A 16,459-nucleotide genomic window follows, 5' to 3' on the forward strand; every position below is an offset into this window, starting at 1 on the left:
GGAGTGAGTTTGATGTGCTGAGACTGGGGTGCCTTTCCAGGGTCGTAAGGAGGCCTTATGTACCTTTCGAGGCACGCAAGCAATCGCAGTGAGACATGGATGCGAGTCGATCTTCGCTGCGGTGCGAGATGGTCAAGGTTTCAAGCGGCAGATGAAGCTGCAGATGCTTAGCCGGCAAGCGCTGGCCAGGCAACCCCGCCACGCTTGGCCAACTCCTTCCTGTTCCAGCGTGACTTGTGCTTGGGCACAAGTCAGCTCAAGGCAATACGCGAGGAACACGGCTGTCAAGGTTACAACGCTAGGCTCGGGCACGTTACCAGGAACTCCCCACGTCGAGCCTCTTGGCGCCAGCTCGGCTGGCAACTGTTATCGCACGTTCGCTTCCGCCCTCACCCTTTCTTCGCACCCACCTCTTCCGTTCGATCCCTTGCTCCCGCTTCCGGCTTCCCACCTCGCCGTCCTCGCTCTCGGAGATTGGACGTCACTCGATCTCGTCTTCTTCTCCAACCGCTCTCCACCGAGCCCTGTCGGCGAGCCACGTTCCGGCGATTAGCCTCGAGGCGGAGCGCAAATCTATTGCGCCTACGATGCGCACGTTATCTTGATCACAGGGTCTTGCTGGATCCTGCCAGCTAGCCGAGGGCAGGCGGCTTGGCCCGAGTCGCAGGGGTGGGTGACAGGCGCACCACGCATGGACGAGCGTGACCTTTGGTGGCAAGCCGACGGCTAGCGCGCGGAGATGGCCGACCAATCATGATCTTGCAATCGTACCCCGTGAAGCCAGCTTGCATGAGAACAGCATCAAGCTTGCTATCCACAGGCCGCTCATGCGTCCATATCCACGTTTAGCTCGACCAACACGGAGCAACGCCAAACGTGCGCCAAAGCGAGCACGGCTTGAAGGCTTCCGAACAGCCGAGGTGCACTAGCTCGCTTTTTTCTTCGCGTTGGATTCCCGCTACATGCACGCAACTCGGACCCTCGGCATCCATGGGCGTAACTTGGAGCCGCTCAGCACGGACGCCAGCTCGCATCAACTCAATGCTAACGTTACGGAACGTCGGGGGCGTGAAGCTGAGCTACGGCAAAGCAGATCAACGGCTCCATGGCTGCGAATTCGTTATGGCTTTGGAGGTTCTACCCGCACGTTCTATTTTCGGGAAGTCGCGGCGGTGTTAAGTCTTCCATCTTGACTTGCTCCCGCAAGCGCTGCGCGACAGCATGTTCATACAGTAGACTGCCATCCTTACGTTCCTCACAAGCGCTCAATCGATCCTCTTCAATCAGAAAACGACGATGACATGATCATGTTGCATTCCTAATGCAAGCTAAGGGCTCTATGCTTGGTAGGTGGAGTAGCCGTTGGTGACGGGCCCGTTGTTGGGGTACGGGCGCGCCTCGGTCATGGGAGTCTGGTAAAGACTGCCGCGCTCCGAGCCAGGGAGGGTGGAAGGGGCGTTGGTGGGGCTGTAGTTGGAGGGCTGGTTCACCGCAGGCGCGGGCTGGACGCTGTGGCCACTCTGATACTGCTGCGCAGCCTGGCTTGGGTAGTAGGTGTCGTTTTCCCTCACGCCGTCGATCGCGTACGGCGCGGTGGGGCGGTCGTCCACACCCTGCTCCTTGGCGAGCTGCTTGTTCTCGACCATAGTGCCGTCGGCGTTGAGGCCTTTCTGGGCGCGCCTGTGGGCGGGCCAGAGGTCCACAAGGTATGTGAGGAAGAAGATGTCGAGAAGAAAGGCGATTGCCCACTCGCAAACGGCAGCGGCCGAGACGATGCGGTCGCACCTGTTGTCGCCCGGGTTAGCGTTGCCCCTGCAAATGCCGTAGCAGATGATGAAAGCAATCGCGCCCGCGATGGCAAGCGAAAGGATGATCGCCTTGATGATCGCGATGACCTTGAGCGTAGCCAGGCGGTCGTGGTCGTGCGAGAGCGAGAACACCTGGAGCACCTGGAACAGCACCGAGAGCGCCACAAACACGACAAAGATGAGCGTCATGCTCCAGTGGACTGTGCTGTGGTTGAACGCGTCGAAGATGCTGAGCAGCACCAGAGCCGCCGAACCAATGATGGCGCAGATGACCGAGCAGATATCCAGGATCGTCTGCTTCTTGCGAACTGAGCCGGGAATGCGACGCAGGTGTCGCAGGTGACGCTCCGCAAACGTCGTCAGGATGTAGAAGGCGGCAGTGAGTGCGCAGAAGATGATGAAGAACGTCTTGTGCGTCGCACCCACGTCCGAGATGAAGACAACCGACGCTTCTTCCACCTCGTACTCGGCGAAGTTATCGCGCGACCATAGTGCGAGCAGGCCGACGATGGCCGTAGTCCACGACGCGAACGTCAGGATGGGCAGCAGGTAGTAGATGCCGTGAATGCCGATCTTCATGGCTACAGCTTTGCCCAAGAGTCAAGGACGGAGGAGGAGAGGTGAGCAACTAGGGCGGATTCGGGGATGGATGGATAGGTGACGGCCAGAAGAATGAAGTGTATCGCGTTTGCTTCTTATACAGGGTTTGTCAAGTGCCCTGCCGCTCTGCCCATGAGCGCTTGGGATAGCCAGGAAGGTTGGTCATCTCTGCTTTGCGTACTGGCGACAGGGCTGGGGTGCAGCAAGGCGGCTCGATGACGGAGGCCCAGGCGGCACTCTGTGAGCATGCCATCGACAGGATAGGCATCCGCACGCGGGTGCAGCGACGCCAGTTTGACAGGTGGGGACCCACCCGTTGCCAAGCGTTGGCCGGCCTCTGTTGCCATGTAGCCCGGCTCGAGTGACGACAACGCACGGCGGGACAAAATGACGTCAAATGCCGCATCTGAAAATGTTCCTAATTTACGCTTCCGCTCCTCGGCCATAGTTTTTTTGGCACTGATTTGCAGCTCCGATCCGGGCACATCGCGCATCCAAGCAACAGCTCCTATGCCCATCAGCTTGCCATCGCCTCGCTCCGGCAATCCAAGGGTCCAGTCCACCGTCATTTGACATTGTCACATCGACGTTCTCGCAGATCGGCGCTTGCCATCGGCTCGCTACCGATTCTTCCAGGGTCCTGTCTCGGCCAGTCTCGGCCAGTCCCTGCATCCCCAACCGCACGCACACTACAGAAGAACTGAAGAATAACAAAGAGATGCTTGCAAAGAGGTACATGATGCATTATGGATGACGAGAAAGACGGACATGCTGATTAGACGCGAGCTAGCAGGCAGGGCGCCCAGAGCTTTGTGGAGATGCGAAAGGCATCAGGCGAGGGGACGCATGGGCTTGCCCGCCTCCTTCCACGCAGCGAGCACCACGTCGCGCAGCCTGCAGAAGGCCTCCTCGACGTCCTTCTCTTCGATGATGCTGAAGCTCGTGCGGACGTAGCATGTCTTGCTGCCATCCGGGATGAAGGCAACACCGGGTACGGCCAGAACACCCGCCGCCTTGGCCTTGTCCGAGATCAGAGCAAAGCTGTCGCCTTCGGGCTCCTCGGGTCCAGAAGACGGCAGGTTGAGCTTGAGCCACAAGAACATGCCCGCCACAGGCGTGACCCACTGCGCCACACCCGACTCGCCCAGCACCTGGCGCGCCTTTGCCTCAAAGTTGTCGCGGCGCTTGGCGTAATAGCGCGCAACGCTGTCCACGTGGCGCAAGAAGCCAGGAATGCCCCAGTGGTTGAGCAGCTTGTAGGCAATCACGCCGGGCACACCCGATGGCTGCAGGTTCGACATGGCCGTGTTGGCATCCACAGCATCCAGGATCTCCGTAGGTCCCGTGGCGAAGCCAAGTCGAAGGCCGGCGGCCAGAATCTTGGAGAAGCTCTCGAAGCGCACGACACGGCCGGTGCCCCATCGCTCACGGTGCTCCTCCTCAAGACCCCAATAGCTCTTGCCTCGCTTCCTCGTGACTGCATCCTCGTCCAGTCCACCAAAGTGGAGGTAGTAGTACGGGTCGTCCTCCAGAATGAGGAAGTCGTGCTGGCGGGCCAGCGCGAGGATCTGGCGCTTGCGATCGTCCGAGGCGGTGGTGCCGGCGGGATTGGCACCCGTGGGGGTGGTGTAGAGACACTTGGGACGAGGCAGACCGGCAGTCTCGGGGTTCGAGTCCCAGTTGTCGAGGATCTCGGCTAGCCTGCTCGACATCATGCCCTGGTCGTCGCTAACCACAGGGACGATCTTGGCCTTGAGCATGACGAGCGAGGGAAGGATGCCGGTATACACGGGCGACTCGACGAGGATGACGTCGCCTGGGTTGAGCAGCGCGTCGAAGGTCTTGTTGAGCAAGTCTTGCGAGCCATTGCCCGTGGTCACTCGCCACGGCGATCTGCCTGCGACGCCGTCGAGCTTGGAGCCAGGAATGACGACCTCTCGTTGGTGCATGTGCACCTGGAGCTGCGTAATCCACTGCACCAGCTTGGGGATACCGGCGGTGGCACCGTACTGAAGTGCAGTGACCAGGTCGTCGCCGTCAATGGTGAGCTGGGTAGGGCCGGACTCTGCCTCGGGCTTGATGTTGACGCTAAGGCTCTCGAAGGGGAAGGTCTCGGGGTTAGGCTTGCCAGCCAGCAGCGAAAGCATGCCCGGGATGGCCTCGGCAGGGAAGAGAGCACGGATCGCCGACGCCGGGCGTTCGTGCGAGGCCCGGCTCAGGAAGCGGGCCGGGTCGACGCGGCTGGCTTTAGGCACCGTCTCGGAGCCTGGGTTGAGGTCGCCGACCTTGTCCCCGAAATGGGGGTTGGCGTTGGCATTGACGACCTGGGCGGTTGGCGACATTGGTATGGAGTGGACTGTGAGGGCTGGCTGAAGTAGTCTATGTTGCGTGGCCGAATGCGAGAAGTGATGGACGATCTATTGCAAGCTTGCGAGCGCGAGCACTTTTTATCTGTTTTGGATCTGTACGGAAGAGCGTCCGCAAGGCCAGCAGACGACGGTGCTGACGCCTGTTTGGGGGTGTCTCGGGGCTGCGTGCGCCGACCTCTGATTCCGGGCTGCAATGATGGTGCGGTGGGAGCGCAGCGGTGGTGCTGGATCAGCCGAAAGTATTGGACGAGACGAGATGAAGATGTCCAGTTGCCGGTGGGAAGTGTGTGATGTCGTGCTGGGACGGATGCGTGTATGTGAACGTGAGCAAGGAAGAGATACACTGATGAAGGGATGCGTGGAGGTGATGGTGAGGTAGGAAGGCAAGGAGGATCGGGTGGGACGGCCAAGCCTTGAGCTGATTGTGCGCACCGCTCCTCATCAAGAGCGGAGCGCAGCTCAGAGCGGTTTGATAGCCGGAGTGACTCCGACCAAAGCAGTCGAGCGGCGCAGATTGGTCGACTTGAGCCGATAACCGTCAAAGCCAGCAGACGGCGTGAATTCGGCTCTTCTATCCGGCACAACTGACTTCCAGCCAAAAAGAGTGCGCAGTCGCGAGAAAAACTTTCGGCGCTTTTCCGGTGCTCTGCTTCTGAGCCGAGTTTGACGCGTGGCGTCGCGGATAAGCAAAAGCTTATCCTGCCTTTGGCCAAAAAAAAATGCGCCGCGAAAATGTCCGAGCGTGACTCGCTGGCGGGCTCTTTCACGAAAGTCATGCTGCGTCGCAATGGATCCGTTGGAAGCAAATGGTATTCAGTCGCAAGCGGCATGTTGCGAAGGAAGCAAGCCAAGCAAACTCCGCGCCGTCCTTGCGCAGCGCAAATACCGTTACGAAGAAGCTCAAGCTGCATGCAGCAGCCGCGCAAACACTGTACAGTACAGTACCGGTAGGGTGTCCTCGGCTAAACGCGCTTATTCCTCGCAGCGCATGCGATACAATGCTTTCTTTGCGGTATTATCACGACGCTGCGCTCGCTACACAATGCGCAACCCCAGCATTGGAAACTTGGCGGTGGGAGCATGATGAAGGAAAGGCGCAGACAAAGTGGCAACCATCGCCCACCCCTCGACCCAGACAATAAGCTCGTGTAGGCATAAGCTCGTGTAGGCATTTTTCATGTCATATCGGTTGACGTACGAATGCAAGATGGGTTGTCCACGGCGATTGCCACGAAGCTCGTCTCATATCCACATGTCAGCCCTACTGTACGTCGGGACAAGAATGCGCCGCTGAAACATGCAGCTGTCACGCGTCTGGTTGTTTGCCGCCCCGCTCCAACGCGTGGTTGGCGTGGGATCGGTGTCAAGACTCTCCGAATGACCCACCGCCATGACGTGCTTGTACCTACACGGTCCCGCTACGATCGTCGGCAAGCCTTACAAGCTTGCAACGCTGCATGCCAAGGGAGCTGCGCCGATCGAGCTTGACGTGGGAACAGGGAGTGCGCTAGGATGTAGGCAAGCGCAGGACCGACGAGCCCCAGCTCCTCCACATGCGCTCGACAGCGCGATGCTCGCCCGACTCGAGATCGCGGATGTCCTGGAGGAATTGCCGTTGCAAGCGGCGCGCTGCCGCTTTCTTCCCACGCGATAGCGACATGAGCAGTGGACCCGAGGCAGAACGCAGCGTCGACAGATCCAGCAACAGCAAACCCTGCGTGAGGTCGTCTCGACCCTCGTCCTTGCGATCGGCCAGTGGGCCACCCGCAGCTCGGCGATCGCCCGATGCATCCCGCGACGGCGATGACAAGAGTCGGTCGACGCGACGCATGGCTTCCCATGCGCGCATCTGGTAGCCGCGTCCCGACGTCTCGGACCTCTGCACGCTGAGGTTAAAGACCTTGTTGCGCAGATAGCTCTGACCGACGTAGAGGATTCCCAGGGCGGGTGCGATGCCCACGGCTCCGAAAAGCAGCTGCTGGCTCTTGAGCAGCTTGTCGATCCCCGTCATGGCGACTTCGATATCCACCTTGGCCTTCTGCACCTGGATCAGCAGCGATCGGATCAGCGACCCGCTCACCATCGACTTGACTGGGCTCTTCATCTCGGCCTCGTACACCTTGAGCACCTGCGTCAGGTCGCCCTCTCGAACTCGCGACGCAATCGCTTGCAGCTCGGCGCCCGACGTGCCGTACTTGTCCTTGGTAAAGTCGGTCACCATCCTCTCGAGCGACTGCAGGTCCGATGCGAGCGACTCGCGCGACACGATCACGCTGCCCTCGTTGCCATGTCGGATGGTGTCGAGCAGGCCCACGCACGGCTCCCACACCCAGCCGATCAGGAAGCTCCGCACCGTCTCTTTCGTCTCCTTGAGCTTGGCCTCGATGCCGTTCCAGTTGTTGGAGAGGTAGCGTGCGAGAAGCACCAGTCCCACCGGATACAGCACCAGCTTCGGCCAACGCTGCACCAACGCCGAAGGCTGGCCAAACACTTCGGGCGACAAGACCATCTGCACCCGATCCTGCTGCTTGTCGAATCCTTCCTTCAGCAGCAGTCGGAGCGTGCTCAGCGTTGCCTCGGGCGTAAGGCTGGCGTCCATGTCGATATTGACGTCCTTGCTGCCGGTCGGTTCGCTGTTCGAGAAGGTTTCGACCAGGACTTTGAGCTTGGCGTTCAGATGTCCCAGTACGATCTGCTCGGCCGGAGCACTGTCCGAGGAAGTCGCATTCAGCTGCTGGGCTTGATCCGCCAGAGCCTCGTGCTGTAGAGCCAGTCGGCCGAGCTTCGCGGCGAGGAGGTTGCGTTCGTTGACCAGGCCTCGACGCTTGCATTTGGCTTCGTGTCGAGCCAGGTAGGTCGGTGTCAGAGTGAGCATGGTCGAGCGCAGCGCCTTCACACGCTGCTTCTTGATCTTTTCCGCCCCAGCTTCGAGCTGACCTCCCGTCGCGCTGTTTGCGCTCAGCTGCGTTCGCAGCGTGGCCACCTTGCGCTGCTGGCTTTCGTGCTCCTCGCGCACGCTTTCGAGCGTGATGCTCTTCTCCAAGCGGAAGGTATAGGGGAAGAGCATCGAGGTGACCAGATTCGGGGTGTCAAGCACGCTGCGCAACGCAGCTCGAACAGTTCCCTTGTCGAGACTTTTCGCCTTGTGAGAAAGGTCAGAGCCGCGAGTATCGGCGCTTGTGGAATCGATTGTGCTCTTGAGCGTATGGGTCGCTGTCCCCGCAGCAAGCTCTAGAACTTCCTTGGTCACGTTGAAGAAACGAACAGGAAGGGTCTGGATCAAGTACGAGACCGTCTTGCGCATCGACTCCTCAATGTCGGTCCAGTACCACGTCTCGTCCTCCAGTTTGCTTGCATCTTGCAGAAGAGTGTCGAGAGCGGCTGCATACGTCGCCACTACCAGACGAGACAGCGCAGCAATTTTGAGCTCCTCTACATGAGGGACTCCACTGACGCCCTGCTCCTCGGCGAAGCTGTCGAGCTTGTCGAGAAGGCTGATCAGCGTCTTTCGCGATGGCAATGTGGACGAAGCATCCGAGGGTCGAATGGATGACAGGATTTCTTGGATCGGTTTCTTGTGGTCTTCGCCCGATGCTTGCTTCGACCCTGCATCTGAGGAGGCGACCTTGACGCCGGCGTCTTCGGCTTTCTCTGCTGGCGTGTTTGTAGCCGACAGTAAAGAGTCGTAGATCTCAAGCTCGGTGCCGAGCCGACCGTAGACGTCGGATGAGTAGGTCATAATTGCTCCGTCGACGAGAGCGCGGATCTATCTGCGAGCGAGTTTGTTTAGCGATCAAGTAGCTGCACAAGAGACGGCTTGACGGTGCTTGTAGGAGGAGAGGATGGAACGGAGGATGGAGGTGGAAGCACACCCCACTCCGGACGCGCGGTCGGGCCACCAAATTCACAACTTGCTCGTGTTCCCGTGTGGAGGGGAACAAAACAAAAACTAAAAACGAGCGACGTTTCGCTTCGCCTTCGCGACTGTGGCTGGCGGAACCATGCGAGCTCAGTATCGCACGCAGCACTCAACATGCAAGCAAAGTGAGAAGCAACACTCCAGCTTGGCGGAGATGGTTCACGAAATGGCGGTCACTTTCGATTCTACAGCATGAACACAATACTATCCGTGCGAGGGCGAGAGGGTTTCGCCTGGGATTAGAGCTCCTCCTTGCGAGCTTCGAAGTCCTTCTTCTGCCTCTCGGCCTGGGCAGCGATGCGCTCGTTGACGAATGCAAGAAGCACATTCTTCTTCTTGGTGAGCTCGTCCACCTTCCTGCCCGCAAGCTGGCTGGTGCCCTCGGCGTGCTTCTTGAGGATGCTGCTGAGACGCTTGGTCTCCTTCTCAATGTAGCCGGCGCTCTGGTTGGCCTTGTCGAGCACGCGGAGGTAGTAGTCGGCAGCCTCGCTCTTCTTCTTGTCGACCTTGGAGCTGGCCTTCATGGTGTTGACGTAGTCGATGAACTCCGAGTAGATGGTGCTCTTCTTGTCCGCAGGCGACGTGTACCAGCGAGCAGCAAAGCCGTCGAGCGTAGGCATCCTGCCGGCGAGCTCCGACAGCAGACCGCCCTTGGTGCGCCAGGTCTGGCACTTTTCGTTGAGGAATTTGAGGAAATCTTCCTCGCCTCGACCGCCGTTGTACGGCATGGGGTTGCTCTTGTCGCCCTTGGGGAAGAACATGAGCGTCGGGTACGAAGAGACGCCGTATCGCTGCGCGATGGCCTTGTTCGACTCTTCGTCGGCATCCATCTGGGCGACCACACAGTCGTCGTCACCGGAAAAGTCCTGAGCCACCTGCTGGTAGATGGGGTTGAGGTTCTTGCAGTGTCCGCACCAGGGGGCGTAGAACTCGACGAGCACATCCTTGTTCTCGTCCATGACGATCTTGTCAAAGTTGCGGTTGGTCAGCTGCTCGGCAGCAGGCGGCGGGGGCGGCTTGACGGTGCTCTTCTTGCCGCTCTTCTCAGTGACCAGCTTGGCGATGCTGTCCAGATCGCGGCCCGAGTTGAACTCCTCGGCCTCGGTCGAGCCGGCAGGATACCACTTGAGCGTGGGGAATCCACGGATGCCCGCCTTCTGGCCGAGCTCCTTGTTCTTGTCCGCGTCCACCTTGGCGATCAGGACCGTCTCCTTCTGGTGCGCAAAGGCATCGGCGACCTTTTCGTAGATGGGAGCGAGGCTCTTGCAGTGTCCACACCAAGGGGCGTAGTACTTGACGAGCACGCCCTGCGACTTGCCAATGTGCTGGTTGAAGTCCTTGGTGGCGGTGAGGTCGAGCACGTTGCCGGCGAGCGCTGTGGCGACCAGCACCAGCAGGGCCAGAGTGAGGGAAAGGAGCCTCATGTTGCTTGCTTTGGGGGTGGGTTGAAGAGGGGCCAAGGTCGGTTGCTTGGCACAGTGATGGTGGCGAAGGGTGGAGTGTGCGCACCGCAGGAAGAATTGAATCCAACACAGCCGCGACCGCCTCTCACGAGCCCCGAGCGCCGGACTTATGGAGCGCGCGCTCTGCTCGCCGGCCGGAAGAGCTGAGTCGCCGCCGATCTGACGTGGCAAGAGACGTCGATTCGGAAGAAAGCTCAGATTTCAGCCACCAAGCGGCCTAACATTTTCTACCTGCGCGGATCGGTTTTCCCTTCTGGCTTGAACCTCTTCCTCAGCCTCTCATGCTCACTGCACTTGCTGGACTCGACGGGTGTCTCATTGAAAGAATGAAAGAATGGGCTGCTGTCTAGAGAGCGCGCAAGTATTTCCGCAGAGCCTGTGGTGGCTCGATGCCGAGTTCGCCGCGCTGCTTGGCGACCAGTGCATCGAAGCTGAGGATCGGGGCCAGGTCGGCAACGTATCGATCGCCCTTGCGGCAGTAGTCTGAGACGGCTGGCGGAGGCTTGACTCTGCCCTCCACCTCATCGTCGACAAAGCCAGCAGCGGAACCAGGCCGAGACTTGACCTCATCTTCGTCCTCTTCGTCATCCTCGTCTCCGTCGTCGCCCTGATACATGGAGCTGCCAAACGACGAGGGCGGGGTCTGCACAGGAATCAGCTCGTCCGGATCACCCTCCTCGTCCCAGTTGACCTTGTTCGGTCCGGGCCCGGCAAGGATCGGGATGGCACCCGTATGGCTGCCTTCGCCGAGCTCGTCATCCGCGGATGGGTCCGACAGAGGCAGTGGCTCTTCGAGCGTCTCGCGCGCCCAGGCCATGCCGAAGCTGGCGAAGAGTGTGGAGGTGGTGCAGCTGCGCAGGTCGCGGGCGTGCGTCGACTGGATCGACTTTTGGTCTGGATCTTCGGGCCCCATTCGGTTGGTGCAGATACGCTGGGTGAGCGACTCGACGAGCATGCGGTCAAAGTGGCCGTCGTCGTAGGCCTTGCGATACTTCTGCAGCCCCTTCCTGAACGCTGGCTTGTCGCCTTGCGCTCCTGCAAAGAATTCGGCGCTGGGGGTGGAGCGATGCACAGCAGACGCGTCGGTGAGGAGCGAGTACGTAGCCACCGAGTCGATCACTGCGTCGACCAGCTGGTCCTGCTCTCCCGACGTAACGTATGCATCCCGAGTGTGCTGCGCAACGCCAGTTAGGATGCGCTCAATTACGCTCTGCACCATGAATCGGACGGGGTCATTGAGCGCCAGCGCCGCCAGCGCCTCGTCAAGCTTGGGGTACATTGTGTCGCCGATGGGGGTAGCTGTGGCAGAGGTCATGGCAGAGCCACCACCTCGAGCAGAGAGCGCGCCCCAGCTGGCACCGCTTCGACCAAGTCCGGTGCGGGAGGCAGACGGCGTGGCAGCGCCCGATCGAAGAGCAGGCGTGCGATTGCCCGAGGAGGCCATGCGCAGAGTCTCGGTCTTGATGGCGTTGGCGATGAACGTGATGCGTTGGGGTCCGTAGGGAAGCGCAGGATCCAGGATACGCCTCTGGATGCTTGCCGTGTAGTCGTTGCCGACGAGCGCTGCAAGCAGAGGGAGCATGGAGGGCGGAATGCCGAGCGCAGCAGCGAGCTTCACGGAGGAGTACGATGTGAAGCGAATTCCGCTCAACACGCCATCCGCTGCCGTCTGCGGAGGGCGATTCAGCGTCTGCAGCTGAGCCTGCGCCGGCACGGCCACCTTTGCACCTCTTCGACCCTTGGCCTTGCCACCTTTTCCGACCTGTGCGAAGCCATCGTCTTCAAAGGCTTCGCCGGCGGCTGCGTGGACAGCTCCATGGTCCTTGTCCTGTTGCGTAGCTGGTGGCTGGACGAGGTAAGCAAGAGAGTCGATGGGCACGTAGCCTCGACATTGGGATCCTCGCGCACAGAGCACGAAAAAGTCCGAGTCGTTGCTGACGGCCCAGCCGCTCATCCTGTCGGCGAGCTCGGCCACTGCGCTGTCGGCCTCGATCTGCTCGACGACGATCTGCACTTTGCACTGACGGAGCGCATCGAGCGTGCAGTCGTAGAGTAGGGGCGGGAAGACGCCCATTGAGACCTGAAAGCCTGGCTTGGATCGAGACGAAGAGCGCATGAACGCCGAGTTGTTGGAAGCCGTCTCTCCGAGTCGCGACAAAACGGTGGGGATCTTGAGGGGCAGATACGGTCCGTCGAAGACAAAAATGGGCTCCAGCGAGGCTTGGCGGAGGGCATTGACGAAATGACGGACGTACAGGTTGTAGCCGACATAGTCGCCACCACGAAGAGACTCGACAAAGTGGTCAAGGTACGCCCGGTAGATCCAGGCCCAGCCATCGATGATCAAAGGGCCTGTAGTAGTCGAAGCGGCCGACGACGAGCTCGCTGCATCGCCAGCGCTTTTGGTCGGGATGGTCACCTCCTCCGACACGACATGCTGGATCTGCTTGACAAACGATGTCAAGCCCTTGACGCCCATGTTGAACTGTAGTGATGCCGCACAGTGATGCACGTCGGCAGGATATCGATGGAGGTCAGAGGAAGAAGAGTGCGGAGGAACTCTGCTTGGCGACGGTTGAGAGCGGCTTGCAAATCCAATTTTGCAGCGCAGACCTCCACAAGCGGTCGGCGCGATTTTTCATTCTGTTAGACCTCCATCATCTGCGGTATCGACAAAGGCGAAAATCGACACTGTCGTTACAACATGGACCAGCATCAAATCTGGAAAGTTTGAGCGGCACCAGACATGCCGGCTGGCTTGCATGAAGCGCAGCCTGCTCAAGTTGATGTTTGTGAGCTGACATTGTCATTGGGCGGCAATCGCGGCAGGATTGGCGTGGGCAATCAGCGGCGACGAGTTGGACGCGCGTCGAAAACCGTCGGCATGCTCGGAGCACAGACGAGCCGACCAAACCCTTGGCCATGTGCGACCAGAACCGCCGGTCCCCCCCACCGTACTTGCTGGCACTCTGGCCCTGTCCTTGCTGCTGCCTGTGTTTTCGTTTTTGCCAGCATCGCCTCCTAGCATTCTTGACGAAACGCTAGAGGCCTCGCTTGGATCGATCAGCCCAGCGCGGGGCGCCAGCGTCACTGCTACAATAGCGCCCCGCCCTAAGATCGGAGCTCGGATCGCCGGCTGGCTCGGCGGCCGAATTTGCTTGGCATTTTTCGCGTTTGGCCCGCGACCGCGCTCTTGTGCCGCTGCCGAGGCAAGTTCCAAAATGGCAACCGACGTTGCTGCAGCGTGCAGAGTGTGTCATGCGTGGCTGCTCCACTCTGCATGGCAGCTGCGCCGTGCCCAAAGCACTTCATCCTCTCGTTCTCCTTCGGAACGGCACGTATGCCGCGCACCACATGCTCGCTACACCAGTGGCTGAGATTTGCCGGCACACCGGTTGGCTCTTTGACGACGGACCGAAGTAAAGCCAGCAGCCCCTGTCGTCAAGCCATCTCTCTCTTGCGACACTTGCCTTTCGACTCCATCACTGCCATTGTCGCCATCGCTGGCTCTCAGCGCTAACTCCATCCACGCAAGTGCTGCAACACCACATCCATGGCAGAGGCACGAAAGGCTGTTGAAGACCTCATCCGGCTCTCGAGCCGCGTCGTGCGCATCCTCGGCCAGAATCCCGGGCCCTACACGCTCGCCGGCACAAACACGTACCTCATCTCGACGCCGCCCGTCGCGCACGCAAAGCTCGAGTCAAGACCCTCGATCCTCGTCGACACGGGCGAGGGCACCGAAGCATACCTACCATTGCTCGAGCGCGCGCTCAAAGGGTCCGTCGACGGCGTGCCTTCCAAGGATGCCGCTCGTACAAATCAGGATGCCATGGAAGAGGACGACGACGACGAGGATGAGCTCACCGCCTGGATCTCGGACATCGTCTTGACACACAAGCACCACGACCACGTTGGCGGTCTGCCTTCCATCCTCTCGCTCCTTTCGAAACTTCGCGCCGAAGCAACCGTGACGCTCCCGGCACCGCGTATACACAAGCTGCCAGATCCGGAGTCCGATCCGGAGCTCGTCAAGATGCTGCACGGCCTGCCCAAGGGCTCCTTCATTCCCTGCTCGGATTCCGGCGATGCAGCCTCGCCGCTTTGGCCGCTCCAAGAGGGCTCCGTCATTCAAGTGGCTGGTGCCAGCGACCAGTCGTCTCTGCGCGTCTTGCATACGCCCGGGCACACTGCCGACCATATCTGCTTGGTGCTCAACGAGGAGAAGACGCTGCTCACGGGCGACCACGTGCTCGGCCAGGGCACCACCGTATTCGAGGATCTCACCGCCTACATGTCGAGCTTGCGCAAGTGCTCTCGTGCGCTCGAGGAGCTCGGACCCTCTTTGCCCACCAACGAAGGGACGAGCACGGCTGCAACGGAGAACCGTCTTTACCCAGCGCACGGTCCTGTCGTCGAGGAAGGCCGCAAGATGCTCAAGCAGTACCTGGATCACCGTCTTGAGCGCGAGGCACAGGTGGTCGAGTTGCTAAAGGCATCGCCCGACGGTAACTCCATCACAACCTCTTCTGTCACGGTAGGTGGGATAGAGTACCAGCTGGGTGCGCCATGGAAGATCCGACAGATGGTGCTCAAGCTTTACTCGAACTATCCGGAGAATCTGTTCCCCGCCGCTGCGCGCGGGCTCTATCTGCACCTGCGCACGCTCTCTTCGCCGGACCCCGAGCAAGGCAAGGCTTCGCGCGTGCGGTGTCTGCAGACCACCTCGTTCGCTCGCAGGGCGTCGGCAGAAGCAGCAGCCGACGTAGGCAATTGCCCGCCCTTGCCCCAGTCCGACCACGAGTGGATCGAGGCCATGGAGCTCGAGTGGGCCCTCATCGCGCCTCAGCAGGCGTCATCCAATCACCAACACTTGTAACGCACGAATATACCACTTGTCAATGCTACTGTGCCATCAATTGTTCTTGCCATGTGTTGTTGCGGCCGTGGGTGTGGCGGAAGGAAGAGGTCGGGGCGGAGGTTGAATCGATCAGCTGCCCATGGCGTGTTAATGTGTGGGTGCACGCTCCCAAGGCTTGGCGTGCATCGTCCGGCACGGCACACTGCATTTTTCCAGATTGGTTACGTCGTTCCGCTGGCAGGCAAGGGTCCACAGGTCGGGAATCGGAGAGGCACCTCCAACGCGGTGCCACGTTTCACTGACAGTTGCTGCCAACATCTTTGCCGTGCTATCGAATCGTTCTCGAGCTCGACGCAACGTACGGCCGCGTTGGAGGAGTGCAAGATGGTGTCGAGGTTCTTCCAGCTCGTGCTGCTGGCCGGAATGATCCTGCTGATTCCGTCGTTCCTCTACCTCTCACACCCAGCACAACCAGTGCTCATCGACCCGCAGACAGGCTTGGCCTACTCGTCCGACTCGATCCTTCAATCCGGAAAGGGCGATACAAATCCACTCGCACAAGTGTCGCAGGGGAATGGCGCGGAACAGGCTCATCTGTGGAATGGCTGGAACTGGCACGATGCAACCGCCAACGTAGGGAGCGGGGTGCACAAGGTCGAAGATCAGGTCAAGGGATTCATCGACCACTGGAAACCGACCGCGTCATCTTCTACCACCAAGCAGGACAGCACAAGCGCCGGTCAGGATGCAAAATCCAAACCAGCGGTATCCCCTGCCACAGGTGCGGGTAAGGACACGGAGCGTGTCGAGGGAGTGATCATGCCCAAGATGGGTAACGCCACAGCCAAGGCAGCGCTGGGCAGATCGACATGGCACTTCCTGCACACCATGACACTACGTTTTCCCGACCAGCCAACCAAGCAAGAATCCGAGACACTGCGCACGTTCTTTCTCAACTTTGCCCAGCTGTATCCGTGCGGAGAGTGCGCACACCATTTCCAACAGCTGCTCAAGGAACTTCCGCCCCAGGTGGGCTCGCGCAAATCCGCAAGTCTCTGGCTCTGCGCACTCCACAACGAAGTCAACAAGAGCCTGGGCAAGGACGAGTTCCCATGCGATCAGCTCGACAGCACCTACGACTGCGGATGTGGTGACGATCCAAACGCAGCAAAGAACGCAACTTCAACAGCTCCACCACAGCCTGCAACAACTCAAAATGTCACCCCGTTTTCGTAGTCAATCGATTGACTTCGACTCCCCGCCGACCGCATGGACACGGAGTCTCTCGCACTGCAATGATACCACCCCTAGCCGAAAGAGTCGGAATGTGTGTGACCTCTCGAAATCGTCCCACAGAGACTGTGTGTGAGCTCCGTCTGACAAAGGGCTTCGTTGGAGGATCTGCGCCATTCTGCATCAGACTCTGCGTCAAGGGTTAC

General features: G+C 59.8%; 8 protein-coding genes across 8 annotated transcripts; 3 read left to right on the forward strand and 5 right to left on the reverse strand.

The window, feature by feature from the left end:
• Positions 1-95: 95 nt before the first annotated feature.
• Positions 96-553, forward strand: PAN0_003c1858 (uncharacterized protein; the record flags this gene model as incomplete). Its single annotated transcript, XM_014802815.1, has 2 exons — positions 96-121; positions 256-553. The coding sequence occupies 2 exons, from the start codon at positions 96-98 to the stop codon at positions 551-553; spliced, it is 324 nt and encodes a 107-aa protein (XP_014658301.1).
• Positions 554-1,337: 784 nt separating this feature from the next.
• PAN0_003d1859 (uncharacterized protein) lies at positions 1,338-2,977 on the reverse strand (the record flags this gene model as incomplete). The annotated part of the gene is made up of 2 exons (XM_014802816.1): positions 1,338-2,389; positions 2,590-2,977. The coding sequence occupies 2 exons, from the start codon at positions 2,975-2,977 to the stop codon at positions 1,338-1,340; spliced, it is 1,440 nt and encodes a 479-aa protein (XP_014658302.1).
• Positions 2,978-3,238: 261 nt separating this feature from the next.
• On the reverse strand, positions 3,239-4,750 carry PAN0_003d1860 (PLP-dependent transferase; the record flags this gene model as incomplete). The annotated part of the gene is made up of 1 exon (XM_014802817.1): positions 3,239-4,750. The coding sequence occupies one exon, from the start codon at positions 4,748-4,750 to the stop codon at positions 3,239-3,241; it is 1,512 nt and encodes a 503-aa protein (XP_014658303.1).
• A 1,534-nt stretch (positions 4,751-6,284) lies between these two features.
• Positions 6,285-8,516, reverse strand: PAN0_003d1861 (NCA2-domain-containing protein; the record flags this gene model as incomplete). The annotated part of the gene is made up of 1 exon (XM_014802818.1): positions 6,285-8,516. One exon carries the CDS (start codon positions 8,514-8,516, stop codon positions 6,285-6,287), a length of 2,232 nt encoding a protein of 743 aa, XP_014658304.1.
• A 419-nt stretch (positions 8,517-8,935) lies between these two features.
• On the reverse strand, positions 8,936-10,120 carry PAN0_003d1862 (protein disulfide isomerase; the record flags this gene model as incomplete). The annotated part of the gene is made up of 1 exon (XM_014802819.1): positions 8,936-10,120. One exon carries the CDS (start codon positions 10,118-10,120, stop codon positions 8,936-8,938), a length of 1,185 nt encoding a protein of 394 aa, XP_014658305.1.
• A 385-nt stretch (positions 10,121-10,505) lies between these two features.
• PAN0_003d1863 (PIN domain-like protein) lies at positions 10,506-12,638 on the reverse strand (the record flags this gene model as incomplete). The annotated part of the gene is made up of 1 exon (XM_014802820.1): positions 10,506-12,638. One exon carries the CDS (start codon positions 12,636-12,638, stop codon positions 10,506-10,508), a length of 2,133 nt encoding a protein of 710 aa, XP_014658306.1.
• Positions 12,639-13,712: 1,074 nt separating this feature from the next.
• On the forward strand, positions 13,713-15,038 carry PAN0_003c1864 (metallo-hydrolase/oxidoreductase; the record flags this gene model as incomplete). The annotated part of the gene is made up of 1 exon (XM_014802821.1): positions 13,713-15,038. One exon carries the CDS (start codon positions 13,713-13,715, stop codon positions 15,036-15,038), a length of 1,326 nt encoding a protein of 441 aa, XP_014658307.1.
• A 366-nt stretch (positions 15,039-15,404) lies between these two features.
• On the forward strand, positions 15,405-16,256 carry PAN0_003c1865 (uncharacterized protein; the record flags this gene model as incomplete). Its single annotated transcript, XM_014802822.1, has 1 exon — positions 15,405-16,256. One exon carries the CDS (start codon positions 15,405-15,407, stop codon positions 16,254-16,256), a length of 852 nt encoding a protein of 283 aa, XP_014658308.1.
• Between the last annotated feature and the right edge of the window lie 203 nt (positions 16,257-16,459).

This window comes from Moesziomyces antarcticus (genome assembly GCF_000747765.1).
Source record: "Moesziomyces antarcticus DNA, scaffold: scaffold_v10003, strain JCM 10317, whole genome shotgun sequence".
Taxonomy (NCBI): domain Eukaryota; kingdom Fungi; phylum Basidiomycota; class Ustilaginomycetes; order Ustilaginales; family Ustilaginaceae; genus Moesziomyces; species Moesziomyces antarcticus.